The following is a 19,776-nucleotide window of genomic DNA, read 5'->3' on the forward strand; positions in this document are numbered from 1 at the left end:
TATTTTCAAAAGTGAAGTTGTGTCTAATTGTATTCAATCACTGTGCATTTGAAAGCGTGTATATACATATATAACAAATAGGGATTTTAGTCTCTTGGTGTTGTGTTCTACTCTGTCGATTATTTAATATGGGTGAACATGAACCTTTATTAATGCAAGTCCATCACTTTTCACTCGAAATTTGCTTCATTAGCACAACTGAGGGGAAAATGTTGGCAGTGTCTTCGTGAGGGACCACTGTAATACCACAGGTGACTTAGGCTTCTCTGGGAAAAAACGCAGTATTTCATTTTTCCCTTCCATCATTTTTAAAGAAATTTGTTTCTTCTCTGCTAAGAAGTATTTCACAAATAAAAGCATCTTGCTGACAGCCAATAAAATTCTATTTCTATAGAATTTGCTGTTAAAAAAGATCGTTTTTATAGATCTGAGCTCTTTCAACCTGATAACTGTGCCATGATATGATTTGTTCTTTGGCACTGCTGAAAATATGAGCTTTATCATGGCATAGTGTACTGCCTGCAGGTTATCTTCTGACCAGATTCACGCATGGAGGTGTCCTGATTTAGTACTGCCAGAGAGTCAGCTGACCTTTCTCTCTATGCTAATGGCCCCCATTTCTTCATATAGAGAAATACCATGAACTGAGGAAATTGATTAGACAATGGCTCTTGCCACCATGGGCAACTCTATATTGTATAGGCACAGAGTAACAGTTCTGGATTTAAATCTAAATGAGGTCACTTTTCCAGATATTTCAGTTTCTTCCCATGTAGGGAAACATCTAGAGAAATAAATGGTAGTGTTTCTCTAAGGTCAAATTATCAAACCTCCTCAGAAAAGAACTTTTGAAAGAGAAGTGCATGAAATCTTGCCATAGCATATGTTGGATGGAACAAATGGGAAGGGCTGAGTTCAACATGAGTCATTCTTGACAAGTATATGCTTCTTGAAAAGGGAATGGCATTTAAAAATATTTTCTGCCTAATTCAGAGAGATATGAGCAAGATCAGCATCTGAGAAATACACCTGAATCTCCTAATAGGAAGGTGTTACCTAAATATAAATTTTGAAGGAAGAATAATCTTTAACATACTAAGCCTAAATATATAGATCATAAAGAAACTAAAAATTGATGTCTTATATTTGACTGATTGGGTTGTATATGTGTAGTCATGATCATTTAAATGAAGATAACATAAACACATTGTATCCAATTATTATTTTATCTTACATATTTTCATTATTCATAAATTTGTGATCCATTGATTATTGGGATTGAAATACAATCTATAGCTGATGAAACATGGAAGCAGGATTCATTTAAGCTACTTATGACCTTTCTGAGATATCCTGTATTTGTGATTCTGCTTTTTTCAACACCTCACTTATACAAGCAAAACCTAAATCTTCAGTAAGAATTGTATGCACACAATTCTTTTGCACGCATGCGTGCACACACACACACACACATAAATACACACTTGCTCCCACTTACCTTTTCCTTTATTCTTTCAGAATTCTAATTGGACATCAAAATATACATTAATTATAAAACTCTAAAAAATTATGTTATAGCATTTCAAAGGCTCTTGAAAGAAACTGTTACCAATAAAGCATTACTAAGTTTCTGTCAATATAGATTACAAAAATTCCCCAACTCCTGTTATATTTGGTTTTATTGAGCAGCATGGTACTATTGCTGTCAATACCCTTACATGGAAAACTACTGTGACAATAACTTCAAACACACACTTTTTCTCTCAGAAATATAATACTAAATTGATTGTTAACGAAGAACCACATACTGTCAATTTTAGGAAGCATAAATAGTAATTTAAATATACAAAATATATGTGATACTTTCCTTTTTTATTTATCCGTGGCAACATTTATATTCAACTAACAAATTACTTTTAAAAGATATATATGATTTTTTTAAAAAAACTTAAATTTCATCACCACATAAAATCGAATCCATCTTATCCTCTATCCCCTGCATTTCCTGTTTCTTCCTTGAAACAAAATAAAGAAGTGATCATCACTCTTTGGTCATGGAGTCATAATTGGTCAGAATGGGTGTGATGGTCATGTATGGATTATGACTCCAAAATTGGATAATTAGTTTTTAAAAAAAGCAAGAAATACTTTTTCATTAATGGGATTAAAATTTGAGAAAGATTGGCATTTAGTGTACGTAGATATGTAAACTAGTCTAGTTGAATGTTTGTTTCTTTTTCTAAAGGAAACAATCATGCACATGAAAGGTTACTGATGGCATGGCCACAATGTCAACGGCCTCATGTGCTCCACAGCAGTCACCCTCACCAGCATCTGACTCCTTATTCCTTCCATTGTCACAGTGAACCCTGGTCTCCTCCAATCAGATCCATGATGCAAGGACACATGTCCCTAAAGTCATTTGTGAAGGAAATGTTTCCAGCTGGGATGTCCAAATATATCCTAAGAACCTTCTCTGGAGTCTAACCATTTTTTTATTATGAAGAAGAGGATACTGAAGAGAAATTCTCATGAAGGAAAAATATTGATGTCAATGTAATGTGGATGTCTAAATTAACATCACATTTGCATTCGTTTCCTGTCAAACCTTGAGAAACTTAAAAAGCAGCAGATGCTCTTCACAAATATGATATTCAATTTTTACATTACTAGCACCAGATCCTATATTATGGGGTTGGATATGATGTGTAGCTGTGAGTTACTGTACACAAGCCAAATGTGGGCAGGAGAGAAAAAAAAACATTTTAAATGCAAAAATTAATAGTAAAAGGCATCAAGGGGTTACATATAAAAGAGATAACAAACCAGTTAATACCGAAATTATATCATATAGTAAACTTGATATTTCTGTATTTATATATATATATGTATAGTGTGTATTATTTCAGGTGTCACCCATAAATTAGTAAAATATTTACAATTTAATATCTTCTGGATTCAAAATAATCCGGGATAAATAATGTGCCTTAATTGCAAAGACATATACATTTTATCTTGTATGTGCCACAAGTAAGCACAGCTTCCTGTGGCATTCCACTCCAACAGAGAAAATATGTTTCATGTGACCGAGTCGACCTCTCTCTGGGTAGTAAGTAACCAGGAGCTGCCGCCATCCTCGCCACGCTCAGATGGCAGTGTCCCAGAATACCGTTTGCTGTTTAGAATACGGCGGAGGGCTGCACTTCTTTGCACCTGTGCTCTTCTTCCAGCTGGGTAGGATAGGCATACTATCCTGTTTGCAAAGGCCCTTTTCCGTTTTCTGTCTAGCCTTTATTTCCTTGCACAAGCAACGCTTTTTCTCAATCATCTCAAGCATTGTATGGTCTCCATGAAACCACTGCATGCAAGCCACCTAGCAGAAAAGAAAGAGTGAATACTGAAGAAAACATGGAATGGAAGCATATTTTGCACTGTTAGTTGTCATTTAGAAAAATGTCAGCTGTTTCTACACCTCCTTTAAAAACTCTCAGAATGAATGGAAAATACATTAATTCTTACAAAGCAAAATGAAGCCATGGAAACCATTAAAAATCTTTGTTTTGAAACTGGTAAAATCATGATATTATTTAATAATTATTCAGGCATACATATTTTCCCAATATGGAAATAAAACTTTAAAAATGTTTATCTTTTTAAACAATTTGCTAGATCTTTGCCTTTTACTTTCACGTTAGCTCCATTGTGTTATTGGTTGTAATAAATATAAATTTAATTGTTGGAATTATTTTTCATTGAGATTTAAAATAAATGTGATATGTTGCAAAGATGTTAATGAACATTTTCATTCTTGAAATAAATTTTAAAACCTTAGAATTGTTTATAAATAGCATGTAGTACAATAAATATTTTAAATATTTCTTCCTCCTGAAATGACTTTCAGTGTGCACCTTATGTTTGGAATATAAATGCTTCAATAATTCGTCTGTAAAGAAGTTTTTGATACTTCAGAGAATGTTGAGTTAGAATCATTGATCTTTACATGGACATAGATCCTGATTAGTTCCAGAAACAGGAAAAGATTCATCAGGTCAATTGGGTTAGCGGGAGAAAGTTCAGGGTGGATTATGCTTTGGTATGTGCACATAGACAGGTAAACACTAATCCCAGGTATGAGTGGTACAATGTGTGTTAGTAACTTTCATTGGAATAGATTCTGTCCCAAGCAAAAGGCAATGAGACTGGCCCATGAGCCCAGCTAGGATGGAGAAGCTTGAATTTAATTGTTTAAGCAAATCTACTTCTTATGATTTGCAGAGTAAAAGTAGATCACTTGAAGTTACTGAACTTGATGTTACAGAAAAGCAAATACCTAATATTTAATCTATATCAGATCTCATTCTAAGTACTTTGCATGGATTATTTCATTTATTCCTCACAAGAAAGATGCTCTGAAATAAATACTATTTGGTAGCCCAAATAGTGACGATAAAACGACACTTATATTTTGGAATTTTACCCAAAGTAATAGAGCCAATGATTGGAAGTCAGGATTTGAACAAAAGAGTTCATTTCTAGCACCTGTTCCTTTAACCACACCATGCGGCCTCTCAATGTGTACAGGTAATGGACAGGACTGGGAAGATAAGTTGGTACAATGTCTTTAATGCATGAATGAGGAAGCTAAGACTTCAAGAAGTTGCCTATCTTGTCCAAAGTCAGGCAGGGGTTATTTGGTTTGAACAAAACTCATAGAATTATCACCAATCCTAAGCCTTTAGGGAGAGGGCAGGACCTAAAGCCAGAAAATAGAGATTCAAATTCTGGACTTGCCAAATTTCTATTATTCACTCAGCTTCTGGATTCATTAACTGAACAACTTAGTTTGCAATACCTCTCTTTCAGAAGCTGGCTTGAAGTTTAAAGTGATAATGAAGTCCATTTCACTTAAAAACAGTACAGCATTTGCCTACATTTTCTTATTACTGGAAAAAGCCTGGTAGCTTGACATGTCTGTCTGCCCTCTCTGCAAAGAACTCTATGTGGTGCTACCTCCTCCACACTTCATTGAAAGCTAAGATTTATCTATGCACAACAATTACAAAGCTGAGTGTCAGAAGTTTAAGGAACTAGGTCAATGTCACAATTATTAAGTGACTCCCAGCTGTCTGACTCCAAGGTTGATATTCTTTCTAGTACAGCATGCTCCATCTCTTGAAAATTATTTTAAAATTATAATAGTTGTTATGGTCTATATTGCCATTTCCAGGTGGTTTAATGCAAATGTATTTATAGTTTTATTGTGAATAAAAGTGCTGATCTGAGTCAAGGAACCAAAAGATGATATTCTTAAATAAATGTTATAATGTGCCTAACTTGATACAAAATGCCTTAGAAGGATGGGCCATGTATATGCCTTTTAATATCCTCTGGTTCCTAGCTTAAGACCTTGGCCATGGACATTCATATTTACCTAAAATGATAGGTGTTTGTTGAGTTAATATAATGAACTGTTTTGTGTTCCAACAGGAGATTGACAAAGCAGCTCAAAGATTATTTGAAAGACCTGTGATGTTTTCTAATATCATGACCCATGGAATAAAAATACAGTAACTCTCTTTAGGTGGAAATATAAGAAAAATTTATTGAATGACTATAAACTGTCATAATGGAATTTATAACAAAGAATTCCCAAAGGCAAGACCTTAATCTCGTCCATTTTAGAAGTTCAACATGCATAACAAAGTTCTAACCTCTCATAAAATTATTAATTGGAAAAAACCTACCATCATTGAACAATTTTTTTGCCTATCAAAAAAATTCTCCCAATAATCTTATTCTTAATAAAGTCTTGTGTTTTGCACATTTCAACATAATTGGAAAATCTCCAAATTTCTTTAAGGCAAATATTCCTTACAGCATCCCCCCATTTGTATTTTATTTATTTTTTCACACAAACATTACACTATATATTACTTAATTTTCTTTAATATTTTTGTGGTGTGAGTCAGGATGGGTGACTATAAACTAATTTTCCAGGGCTGCTTTGACAACTGTGTCAACAATGTATTTCACAGTTATTAGAATATTTCATTGTATTATCTATAGTAAATTCATGTTTTGTCAATTAGAAATTTGTTATATAGATGTTTAAATTTATGTAGAGAAATAAAACATTTTAATATCTAAGGACTAGAAGTGTCAGAATAAAGAATTATAAAAATGTGAATTTTCATATTTTTTACACTTTTCCTTTCTTTAAAATACTCATATGTCCATACAAGTGGTAGAATGGTCTAAAACATCAATGAAAAAAAAAATTCTTTTCCTTCAGACTTACTCCATATTGTTTAACCCTCCTCTTTTGGTGATCACATAAAACATTAATGAGAAAGCATTGACCAAAACTGAAATTCCATGAGAAAGTATTGCCCAATACTTGAAAGAGGGTTAGGGGGTAGGAACAAAATTCAAACACAGATTACTAGAAGATTACCAATGCAAAATATAAATATTCTTTTAAATTCTCCATATTGAATTCTAATGTTACTGCTATGGCCATTAACAGGATCAAATCCCCCTAAAATGTGTCTAAGTATATTTTGCTGTGACTGTAAGATGTTACACTATCATTTATTATTTTGGACATAAAATATCTTTAACAATTATGTAAAATGTGTTACAAATGCTACCCATACAAGATTTCATCACTCTTCTGTGTTTTTTTTTCTTTTATCACAAAATTCTTTATATCTTATTGAAATACAGCTGTAAATTCCTATCCCATCTCTTTCTACAGTTGAAAGAAATTTAATGATAGACAGTTACAACTGATTTGAAACTAAAGCCATTAAAAAAATCTTTTAGTTAGTTATCTAAGTGGTCATGTTTTTATCTTTAATCCAAATGCATTTGTTTTATATACCATGAAAAGATGAAAACTGTACACAGGGGAGGGTAAATACACACTGGGAAATTATTATAAGACGATTGTTCAATTATGAATACATATTTCCTAGATGAGAGTTTTATATTAGTGTAATTCAGCAGAGATAATATTCTTAAATAAGTTTATGAAAATAAAATCTAGTGAAGTTCCCTGCCAAGGAGGCAAAACCAAAATCTCCACCAGCTGCATGATCTACACAACACTTTCATTCTAAAGAGTACAGTACAGAAAAGGGGAGAGGAGTAACCTTATAGTGGAAAACCCTGGTCCTGTGGCCGACACGCTTTGCCTTCCAGAAGTTCACATGCTGCAATTCTCACTTCTGTGGTGATGGTACTAAGAGCTGAGACCTTCCGAAGTCCCAAGGAAGCTCTTTTCTACCTTCCGTGTTTGAGTACAAAAAGTTAAAGCCTGCATCCTGCCAGAGGGCCCTCAAATACAGCCATGGTGGCACTCTGATCTTGAACTTCTCAGAACTGTGACTAATAACTTTTTATTGTTTATAAACTACCCAGTTTGTAGCATTTTGTTACAGTAGCCCAGAGAGGCAAAGCAATTGTTCACCATCAACAGATGAAGTCATATTGATATTATGTATGTTTGTTACAGTGACAATCCTTTACTTTTCCTATCTTTCCCCCCACCAACCCCTAACTTCACTCTAATTAAGAGAAAAAGTACTAGACAAACTCAAAATAGGGGACATTCTACAAAAATACCAGACCAATAGAGCTTAATGCTGTCAAAGTCATTCCAAAGAAGTAAAGTCTGAGAAACTATCAAAACCTAGGGGGTATAAAGAGAAAACCCATGACTAAAAGCAATATATCTGCTGTTCTAGAAGGGACTGAGGAGCAGTAAAAACTACATTAGATAAAAACTAGGGAAATTAGAGTTTTGTGTACTGTACCTGATTCTAATGTTTGAATATTGATTCATTAGTTACAACAGAGTGAACCATAGAGAGGTAAGGCCTTAGCCACAGGGGAAACAGAGAGCATGGATCATAATGGAATTTTTAGGACTCTTTGTAGCTTTTCCATAAATCAATATTTTAAAACATATACATATTAAAAAATAAAGTGAAAAGACTATATTCTCTCAAAATATTCATTTTAATACTGTCTTTTATTTTTTAAACAGAAGCAAACTATATAAGGGGGAAAGTTAAATAACTTGATTGAGATCCTGCTAGTTGGGTTACATTGAAAAGTCATGTGTATCTGAACTTTCTATATATAGTATAAGACTATGGAATATAGTTAATATGGACATAATATTTGTATTTGTGTATACTTCACATGCACATTTTGTATATATATTGTACATCATGTATACATATATTATGCATATCCATACATATATCACACTTTATACATGGTATGGGGGGCAGTGAACTAAAGCCATATGAAGTGGGAATATTTCATATACTGTAGCAACCTCATGGGTGCTCCTGAAATGCTGGTGTGAATGAGGAGGAATCTTTAGTTCATGTCAATAATTACTTCCTCTAAGAATGAAAATTAAGGGCTTCCTGAGATTAAGAATATATTTTCTTCAAAGAAATGAATAGCAATGCAATACAATAAGAAATCTCCACTATATATGGAAAATACTCAATTTTCCAAAATATCTAAATCATAGACAGCAAAATATTACTCTGAAATAAGCACTAAGAGAACTGCAACATTAAAAATGACATGAGCACAAAATGGATATGAATATGCATATCCCAAATTATTAATTTTTGTGCCTCCCTTAGTATTTGAACAATAATGATTTATCAAGGACTTAGGAGACTAAATTCAATGTTAAGCAGTGCCTATTGACTTTGGAATTAAGTTCAGAGATAAGTGTTGAGACTGTGAATATTTCTCAAAAATAGATTAAATAATCTATTCTCATTTCCAGTTGATCTGGGCGGGGGATGATCTATCAACCCCCCTGGGCTGTGTGTGTCAACTTCTTCCTCCTGGATGCCCACTTCACGAGAAATTATCATCTCCAGTACTGGAAGTAAAACCTGTACCCAGGACAAAAATGAAGTTAGAGCTACCTGAAATCTCTACCTTTTCTCTTCAGTGCACAAAAATTGTCTCCAGAAGACCAGGCATGGCACTGGTGAAGCACTGAGGCAGTGGAGAAGTGTGTGTGTGACCCAAAGCAACCTCAGGAATCTTGGGAGGAGAGAGAAGGTTGCACCTGTGCCCTCCCTGAACAAGGAGTCAGGAGGCCAGCCAGGGATACTATTGCTCTCATTAAGAATGTTCTTCCTCTTCCCTTTAGTGGACAAAGAGGTTGAATCTTCACTAATATAACATACAGAAAAATAAACAAGTAAGTCCCGTGGCTATTTTCCTCTTATCTTCAAGACAGTGAGTAGGGGCTGGCAAACTGAAACCCAGAGGCCAGACACAGCTCACTGTCTGTTTTTGGACAGACCTTGAGCAATATATATTTTTTCCTACATTTTTAAACAGCTAAAAAAGAAATCAAAGGAATAATGTTTGGTGACACATGGAAATTACATGAAATGCAAATGGCAGTGTATATAAATAAATTTTTTGGCACAGAAGCATGCTTATTTGTTGGCATATTGCCTATGAAGTAGAGTTGAGACAGAGATCATATGGCTCCCAAAGCTTAAAATATTTACAATCTGGCCCTTTTCAGGGGAAAAAAAAAGATAACCCCTGAATGATCATATATGAAATAAAAAATGCAGTTGATTAATAAATAAATAGCCATTTTATTATGATTAATAAGAATCTAAAAAGGTCAAGAAAATAGTATCCTAGACCTATTAAAGTGGGAAAAGTCATTTTGAATGGATAAATTAATGGATAAATTAAACACAAAAATTGTCAAATTTCCACTTATCTTCACTCTAGTAAACAGTTATTGGATCAAACTACTATTGCTTTATCATCATGGTTTTCCCTAAACATGCTTTCAACTACGTAAATGGTCAATTGACCTTAAAATAAGTACTTACTAGAACAGTTTGATAGATGATGGGCAAAAATACATTGATATTGTTACTATTAAAAGGAGTATAAAAAACGAAGAGCATTGATTTACATGTGTACAATATTTTTCATATCAAGTTTGGCTCATTAAACTTAGGTTTCAGATTTGTTGTAGCGATTCATATATAAAAATTACTTGGGTATGCGAAATGTGCATGTTATAATTCCATCTCTATAAGAAAAAAAGTAATTTTGGAATTAAAGAAACAAAGTAGATTACCTGGCTTACATTTGCTCCATACGAGGTGTCATACCAGGTCCCTCCCCCTTTTTAATAACGCTGCCATAGTTACTTTTGTCATGTCAGTCTTGTGAGTCAACCTAAAACTCACAATTTATTTTGAGAAATCCCCCGCAATTTTAGTGAATTACATTTCTGATATTTTTCCAGCTGTATTTTGGAAGGAAGGGGCAACGTTGCAAAGTGTAGACTACAGTCTTAGCCCTCAGTAAACCTTTTGAAATTGACATAGAGCGAGTAGGTTATAATCCCCTGTATTTGTTAACATGATCACTAATAAAATTGCTTCACTACTTAGTGTCAAATCACAAACCTTTCTAGTGATTATCACACAGAAAAACAAAAGTTTTTCATTGAATGATTGTGGATTGCCCTATGTATGTTGTATACAATAATTTCTATTTTGGAAATTTGTATAGGTGGTCCAACATAACAGTATTTTTATGCTTAATGTTAAAAAGTTACAGTCATATAACTCATGTTACTTCATTATTATAAATACCATTTATTCAACTTTGAAAAGTTTAGATTCAACACTAGGAGAATGAGTCAGGAGTAAATGTTTTCCACCCCTCTGAATCTGAAATACAGGTCAGAATGAAGATATTAGAACAGATAATATAAGTGTGCAAGACCAAAGCAAGTAGAAAGAATTTTCAATGCTATTGAACTAAATTTGATCTGGGCCTTCAGTATCACTTGGATGATGTATGTAAATCATATACCTTGTTTCTTGCTTGAGAAATTATGAGAATTAAAGATTATAAGTAAAACGTTTTTAGCTGCTAGGGATGAGGTTGTGGCTCAGCGGTAGAGCACTCGCCAAGCACGTGCGAGGCCCTGGGTTTGATCCTCAGCATCACATAAAAAATAAATAAATAAGATAAAGTTATTATGTCCAACTACAACTAAAAAATATTTAAAAAAATGTTTCTAGCTTCTATACTTTGATTATATTATTAAAAGTAACATGTGCCTTTTGTATAGGTTTAAGATATTCTATGGTGTTTTGCCTATATTTTTTTCATCTTTAACTCTCGTCTTTGGGGTATTTAAAAAATTATTCTCTTGTAATTCTTCCTTGTTTATCATAAAGTTGACTCAGAATGTATGTTTTATTAAAGAATTTTTAAGCAAGTCTATACCCGAGGCATGTACTGAAGTTTCAGTGTTTATTTCCCATGTCTAAATTTAGTTGTGATATACATACGTCGACAGAATGAGAACCCTGTCTTGAGTTGCTTTTCAATGCAAAATTGCAGACCTACATTATCTCCTTCCTTTCTCTTTGAAGATCTGAACATCACCTTTGACACACAACAGTCTGATCAACTACGAGGCACATGATGCAAAACATCACATGCTGTATATTAAGTCACATATGCTCTTTGATTTTATGTATCTGTACTTGCTTGCATAATCAATTATGTAAAACACACTATCAAAAAACTAAAAAGCATAAATTAATGTCTTAAAAATTGGCATGGCTATAAAGAAAAATAGAGTTTCAAATTAACATCTGTTGCTCATTTCTTGTGCCTGTAAAAGGAGGAAATCGCCTAACCCTTCAATCTTATAGTGAAGTTTTCTAAGCAAGCATCAAATCACAAGTCACTTTCAGGAATAGAGGATGGCTTCAACTACCCTGCTAAACAGTGACAACGAAGATTCATGCCAAGCTAATACATTATGCATTATTTCTTTAATAAAATCCATCTATTTGTGCATCTCTCTGTGTGTGTTTGATTTTCTATTTTCTTAGGAGACAGTACAAAATGGATAAGATGACATATTTTTATCATTTATCAATTGTGAGACCAGGTATAGTTACATAACGTTTCCAAGACCTTTTTTCTTTAGTCATAAAATGAAAATAATAAAACCTCAGTTTTGCTGAGGATTAAATGAATAATTTGGCATCTCTTTAAAAGTGGATACTATTAAGAACATAAGCTCTTCTACCCCCAGTGGACTACGTGCTCTGTGAACACTCTCAACCTCTAGCAGAGCAGAGATCTGCAATCAATGTTCATAAGATGAATGAGTGAAGAAACAAATGGATGTAATGTTTTCTGAGTATTTTCAGGAAAGGCAATTTTAAATTCCTTGATTTAATGAATGATCTCATTCCAGTTTGACTCACTTGAATCCAACAATAGACCAAATTGTACATGGTTTAAAAAAATTATATCCTGGAATTTATGAACCACAGGAGGCACCTAACCTGAAACTGAGCCTGTAACACCACATGAGTCATACCTGGGTGATCTACCGCCAAGAACACCACTTTCACACTCTGGGCATCAATCCTGGGCCCTGTGGCTTATATTAAGTGACAAATCAATGTTCCACAAGTCTTTTATGACTTAGATCTGGGTTTAGTTTAATTAGGCTTTCCAGCTGATCCTGATAGGAGATAGTCTGAGAAATACAGAACTGTCAAGATAGCGTAGAAGCATTTTCTCAAGGTCTGGCTCTTCCCACTCTCTGACCATCCTCACTGGATGCAGCACACAAGTAAAGAATTAATTGAGGTTTATGGAGGAGGAATCAGATTTTGATGTTAGCAAATTATTCCAAGTATAGTCCATCTATCTCTCATACACGTGCAATGTACTCATGTATTTGTATGTATATTATTTATATATATGCAAATATCACGTCAATGATTAAGTCATTGAAACTTGCCACATGTCCTTATCATGTTATTTCAAAACATAAAATTATAAAAGTACTACTGAAGAATACTTTTTTATGTATCAATAATATCACTCAAGCAAAAGTGGTGAAAAAAAGGAATAAACTCACATCTTGAAATTCTTGATTGATGTAAAAGGAATGAACTCAAAACTTTCTTCAATGATTTTATAAAAGTTCTAAACCAAGTTGGCAAAATATATTTTGGAGTGGAGGATCATCAAAATCTAATAATAATAGAATCAGCAATATAATAATACCAGGCAACCATGATTTATTGCACACAATGAAGTTCTAGGAACTCTATGGGTACAGAGTGTGTCAATTTCCTTAAATGTAATAATGTCATGTATTTTTTTCTATTTTTATATAATAAAATAAGATTTGGAAAGTTAAGTTAAAGGTAGAGTATCATAGGTCTAACAGATGGCAGAATTGAAATTGGAATTGCAAAATTTAGTCTGCACCCCAGTCATCGCACTAAATTCTCTCATAGCTAACCTTGGAGTTGCCTACAGTGGCAAGCACATGCGTGTATGCACGCGGGTGTGCGCGCATGCACACGCACACACACACACACACACACACACACACACACATAATCACTGTGGTTTTTTCACTTGATGTAAACACTGACACAGGAAAGTGTCCCAGATAAAGTAAGAGTGGTGCAGTTTGCCTCTGAAAGATGCCAAGGTTGGTAAACGATGAAAACTCTGGAGGAGAGAACACACTTTGACTTTATTTTGTTGTTACCTCTACCACTTTCTTTTTCACTATTATCAAGGACAAGAGCTCTGTAACTGCAGCCTTTCCTCAGAATGAGTGCAGGATCATTTGGGCTCCATGCCTGCTTCGTTTCATCTCATCCTTGCAGTGAAAATACTATTTTCTATATGATAAAATCAAATTTTATCCCATTTAACAGTCTCTGAAGATGGATTCCACCTTGGAAACGAAAAGGGAGGTCAACAGAGCAGAGCTGGCCACCTCATTTCCCCCTGTCAGAACTTCTATCCTCAATGCAACTTCCTTACCTGTCACCCACAAGACCACTCATAGGGCACCAGAATGGTTTCAGTGATGAACTTTAATATTCTGAGATTGAATTGCAAAGATAATTCCTCATTACTCTTCACTTTATCTCCTTCCTGGCTTCCTTCTTGGAGTTGTTAGCCAAATATTCAATGGATAAAGTATCTCAATAGAGATCATATCCAAAAGTGAATGATAATAATTACAATAAGAGCAATGCATTATTTCATTCTTGCTGTCTATTAATACCTCCCACTTACCTCATCTCCAAATATATATCACTTATCACTGGTAGAACCTCCTTATTATCACGTTTTGAGAATGTATTTGCTGCTCTGTGGCACTGCACTAGAAGTCCCTTTGCAGTTATTTTTCTTATTTCACCAGTCATAACGCAGATCATTCAACAAGCCCTCCCTTTCCTCTGTTTCATGGTAGCAAACAAATAGAGTAATCCTTTCACATATGTTTAAGCTTTTCCAAATACATTCACGATTTTAGTGAGAAGTGAGTGGTACAAAAGTGTTAGTTGATGCACTGAGTTGGGGGAAAAGATCAGGGATAGGTTTTGTGCCACCTTGAAGGAAAATGTTAATTGCATAAAATCATTGTTCACAAACTCTTTGCTAGAGCAGAAATATAAAAGCTGGGAGAGTAGGGATAAGGGGAGGTTGATCAATGGAGATTAAGTTATAGTCATACCAAAGTAAGAAGTTTCTAGAGAGAACAGGCACGTATGGTACATCCCAAAAACCTAGAGAAAAGAATATTGAATATTTTTGCCATTTGTCAGGTGACTGATGAGACAGATAGGTTCAATATGATTTAAATATTATGCATTGTATATATCAAAACATCATTATTGTGTACAATTTTTAGATGTTTAGGTATCAGCTAGAAAATTAAATTTTAAAAATAATTTTAGAAAATAATAAAATTTCCAAGTCTTGAAAATACATCATATTTTCATATCACAAGATGACAACTAAAAGCAAAGCCAGTTGTCAGAATCAAATGTTAACTTTGTGTCTCTTGGAAACAGATATGATATGCAAATTGGTAAGCACATATGATTCTAAATGATATAATATATATTCTCTAGTGGAAGACTATGATCAATAAAAGTGTTTTCACCTAAGTTCACCTAATAAGGCAACATCCATGCAGGTTTGATTGACGTTGTACTTGCCTGTTTATTCATGTTCACAGAGCAAAGATACAGGTAAAATGAGTGGATTATCCTCTGTAAAGGTACAGAAAAACCTGCAATAACTTTGAGAAACAATGAAAATATTTCATGATAAAGAGTTGATTTGTGATTTAATTCTCAAGTTTCTGAAACTGGCTTAAAGTTTTGCTGAATTAAAATTTCTATAAAGTTGTGAAGGATATTGGATATGAGCATGAGTGATATATGATAAAAGACATTCATTTATTACAATGCAAAATGAGACTTCTCAGAGCAAAGTTGCTTCATGTTCAAATATAAAAAATATTATGTCTGTGTCCACAGGCAGAACCAGGGCATAGCCTTAGAAAAACATCGTATGATTCATTATTTGGCTTTTTACTGTTTATAATTATAAAGTCCTTGCCTTTGGAAAGTAAAGTGGTTATATACAAAATGCAATACATTTTTTCCACCAATACATGACATTCTGAAGCAATTAAACCCAATAATTACTACAGATACAATTTCATCTATTAATTGAATAAGCTAATTGTTTGTAATAAAGAATAAAAAAAACCCTTTGAGCAGGTTTCAGAATTAATTTATAAGTTTTTAAATGAGCAAGAAATTTATGTTAAGTAGAAAACCTTAAAGAGACATTCCCTGAAGGAACAAGCAGTAATACAAGATAAAATTCAATTACAACAAAAGTATTGATGTTCTCCACTAAATATATTTTCTTAATTGCTGACACTAGCATTAATTTAATTTCAAGTTTAATTTAATTATAAAATTCTGGTTTTTAATAATGTATATGGACTTGACCACAAATAAATGAGGGAGACCAGTCTTGGTCAATATTTGCTTTATCTAGCAAGGAGAAGGCTCAGAGGCAAGCAGTCTGGTAACCCCAAGAAAGAGAATTTGATAATAACTGCTGAAACATTAAAAAACATTTTTAGTTCTTTTAACTTTGAATTGACCTTGGGTTAACAGATGTAAAATATTGTTTTTTCCGCAAGAGCGGATTGCCCAATATGAGCACAACTATGATACAGAAGGAGAAACACACTAAGCAATCACAATAATTCAGACTGGGGCCAGATTTGCTGTTCTACTTGCTTGGGAAAAGTGACTGACTGCACATGCTCTGGGCTTCAGGTCAGAGAAGACGAGAATTCAAACCATAGAATGCCAAGCTGCAACAGGCCCACAGTTGTGTTTCATGTAAACTACACAACATTGACAATTTTAAACCCGTGGGGAGGAAATCATGAGATTAAATTGAGAGAAAGAGAAAGTTGAAGCTGAGATAGGGAAGAAGGCCAAGGCCAGGCCTTATAGGCAAAATGTTGCCTACATTTTGAATTCTCTTGAAAATCAGAGAAACATGGCAAAAATTAACTGGGGCCAAGTTTTCTCTGTCTTCTTTAAATAGACTGGTCCCTAAAATTCAACCTAATCCCCATTGTAGTCTCAGCACTGGGGCAAAGGGCCAGTTGCCATTTTTCATTTCATTGATAGTGAAAATTTCCAGACAGTTAAAAAAGATCTTCTATACTCTTGAATCCATTAAAGGAAAAAAAATGCTCATTCCCGTTGTCTCCTATGTGGCTGCAGGCATTAGGGTCTGTGTCTCTACAGCCGCTCCATCTAAATAATTTTTTTTTTTAATTCCATAATTCTAAATTTGAGCTACATCAGCCCAAAGCCTGGGGCCTTCATCCTACTCAAGAGTAGCACTAGCTCCCAAAGTAATGTAAACAACACTTGTAAATTTGCCCATAAATTAATTGGACTTCTTTTACGATTGAGTTTTCCCAAAAGGGGTGGGTGATTTTTTCTTCTAACCAAATTCACTCAGATTGTTGTGGGATCAGCATGGAAAGACAGGAAAAAATGAACCTTATATGGGAATCTAAAAAAAAAAAAAAAAGAAGTATCACTTGCAGCTTAAGGTCTGCCAGGCAGGAGTTCAAAAGGCAGCCCTCCCTGCTGCCGTCCTATCCTCATCTTCCTTTCTTCCTCTGCTCCTCTCTATTTTCCACGCTGTTTTCTTACTGTCTATGATTATTAATCTAAATTGTCCACTTGATAAGGTTAGGAAATGCCAAAGACTAAGTAAGCGGTTTGGGGGTCTCGCGGGAATGTTTCTAGGAATGATTGGCACATGGGACAGCAAACGGAAGCAGAGAGAGTCAGAAGAACAAGGAAGCAGAAGCAGATGCAAGCTCCATGCTTCCTGACGGGTTCTTGATCACTGCTGTGATCACTTTAGGATATCAACTCCCGCTCCTTCACTCTTCTAAAGCAGATTCTGCCTGGGGACTCTCCAGAGAGTTTCCAGACCTTTGGCCCCAAACTAGGGTGGCATCATTGATCCCTGTTGTTCTGATCAACTTCTTGGACTGTGCAGCTACTCTCTCCCCCAGCTCCCCAGCCTGTGGACGGCCATTGTGGGGCTGCCCACCTATGGGTTGTGTAAGACAATCTAATAAAACTCCATTTTACAATCATGTAAAAAGTTGGTTCTGTTCCTCTAGAGAATCCTTACTAATACTCAAAGAGTAGCTAAAGACAATATGGCACAGGCCTATCTACCTGTCTGGGACAAGCAGCCATGTATAAGGCATATGACAGAGATATCAAATGGGCCTTCTCTAGAATCTGAATTCCACGTCTTCTAATCTAATAAGGCTCTGACTTGCTATCGACTTACTTCTCCTGAAGATGATTGGGTATAACTTGCTTACATACAAATAACTGGAAGAATTTTTATTAAATGGTGATTAATGTTCCTAGCATTGGGGATGCCAGTTTGCTTAAAAAAATACCTTTTCTGGATTAATATTCACAAAAAGCTTGTAGAGTTGTGATAAGCCTAATCTCTTTCAGGCTGCAGTGATGAAAGTGTGTACCTAGGAAACAATATTCCATCCCAGACTCTCACAGCACTCAACTTTCAAAGGATTGCCTGATTTTATTCTCATTTGTAAACAAGGATCAGCTTATGGTCAGATGTAGAATCAAAGCTGAGATTTAACACAACAAATGTCTTTCTGGAAATTATTCCATGATTGTTCTTATTCTTCTACCATATTTTGTACTCTAGTTCAGAAGCCAACACAGCATTTCTCATAATGAAGTCCTCCCAGATGGATGCTTCAGAAAGAGGGGAGTCAACAGAGAGATAAGGCTTTGAACAGGAAGAGCAGACAGAGGAAGACAATTATCACTATACCAACTTTGTTCCCAGAGAACTGCTTTCATCATGTCATGTGTCTGCCCAGCAATGCTCACTGCCAATGGTATTAATATCCACAGAACCTAGGTTGCCACTGAAACATATGGACCATGTGGTATAGCTATCTTCATGTCCTCATTGCTCACTATGGGGCAATGCCTCTGTCCTTATTAGAAATCTGGATTCTGTCCAGCTTGTGGAAGACCACATCGATTTCGATTCATTTCTTTGAATCAAAACTGCTAGGTCTCATTCCAAAGACACAACATGCCAATACTTTTGAAGATATGAGGAATCCTTTTCAACATCTAACAGTCTGAAGAAGTGACCAATATATCTTCATAAAGCCATGCTTTCATGAACACTCTAATGATAGGTTCCCTTTTTCCAGTCCTTACCAAGATGAAAACTATACACCACTCTGAAAAAAAAAAAACAAAAAAACAAGTGGAGCCGGGCACCGTGGCACATGCCTGTAATCCCAGCGGCTCGGGAGGCTGATGCAGGAAGATCGCAAGTTCAGAGCCAGCCTCAGCAAAAGCGAGGCACTAAGCAACTCAGTGAGACCCTATTTCTAAATAAAATACAAAATAGGGCTGGGGATGTGGCCCAGTGGTGGCGTGACCCTGAGTTCAATCCCCAGCACCAAAAAGAAAAAAGTAAAAAGAAAAAATTTAAGTGGAAGAAAATTAAAAATTAGGATAAGAGAAAAGCAAGAGTTTTTTTGCACTTGTGTGCAGCTAGAAGATTCAATTAGGGTGTGTCAGACAAAAAATCCTACTATTCTTCTACTTTAACATCCTCCTCCATATTGCAACTATTTTCCCCATCATTATTCACATTTACCAAAATAAAGACAATTCCAAAGACATTTGCTAGATTTTGGTAAGATAGGTCATGCATTGCTCCTACAAAACCTTTTAATCTTTCATGGGTATACTTAGGAATATAGTCGGAAAAAATTAAGAGCCTATTTTTTTATAATCTTCTTTTTCATTATCTATCTTTCTCAGAGCAATATATAATGAGTTTTATCTTGTGATATAAGTATATATGATTGTAAGTCGGCCAAGCAAGGACATTCAAGCTCAGGACCATACCTTGCCATGATTGGATGATTTCCATCTTTCAATAGGTGTGAAAGGTCAGTGAAGACTAGAGGATATTTCTCTGCAGTAATAATGATAGTTGGATGCTAAAAACAATATATACAATGACTAACACAAATTAAGCACGCACTCTGAAATGCTTTTCCAAAAAAAGGGCTTACCTCATTCCTTATTCCTCCCACCAGCCTTGTAAAGTAGACCCTAGGATGCTCACTGTGTAGATGTAAAGTAAGGTTCTATAAGTATGAACCAGGCCAAAGAGAATGAGCAAATATATGGGTGGAACAGGAATCCAAATTAAACTGAACTAACTCCACAGCATCTCCCAACCCCTTTGAGTCTA

The 19,776-nt window shown here is 34.8% G+C and overlaps 1 protein-coding gene across 1 annotated transcript in view; it reads right to left on the reverse strand.

The window, feature by feature from the left end:
• Positions 1-3,145: 3,145 nt before the first annotated feature.
• Nyap2 (neuronal tyrosine-phosphorylated phosphoinositide-3-kinase adaptor 2) overlaps positions 3,146-19,776 on the reverse strand; it is a 235,852-nt gene continuing 219,221 nt past the window's right edge. Inside the window, exon 6 of the mRNA XM_076866495.2 lies at positions 3,146-3,373. Coding sequence (XP_076722610.1) covers positions 3,146-3,373 — 228 coding nt within the window. The remainder of the gene's footprint in view (positions 3,374-19,776) is intronic.

This window comes from Callospermophilus lateralis, chromosome 9 (genome assembly GCF_048772815.1).
Source record: "Callospermophilus lateralis isolate mCalLat2 chromosome 9, mCalLat2.hap1, whole genome shotgun sequence".
Lineage (NCBI taxonomy): Eukaryota > Metazoa > Chordata > Mammalia > Rodentia > Sciuridae > Callospermophilus > Callospermophilus lateralis.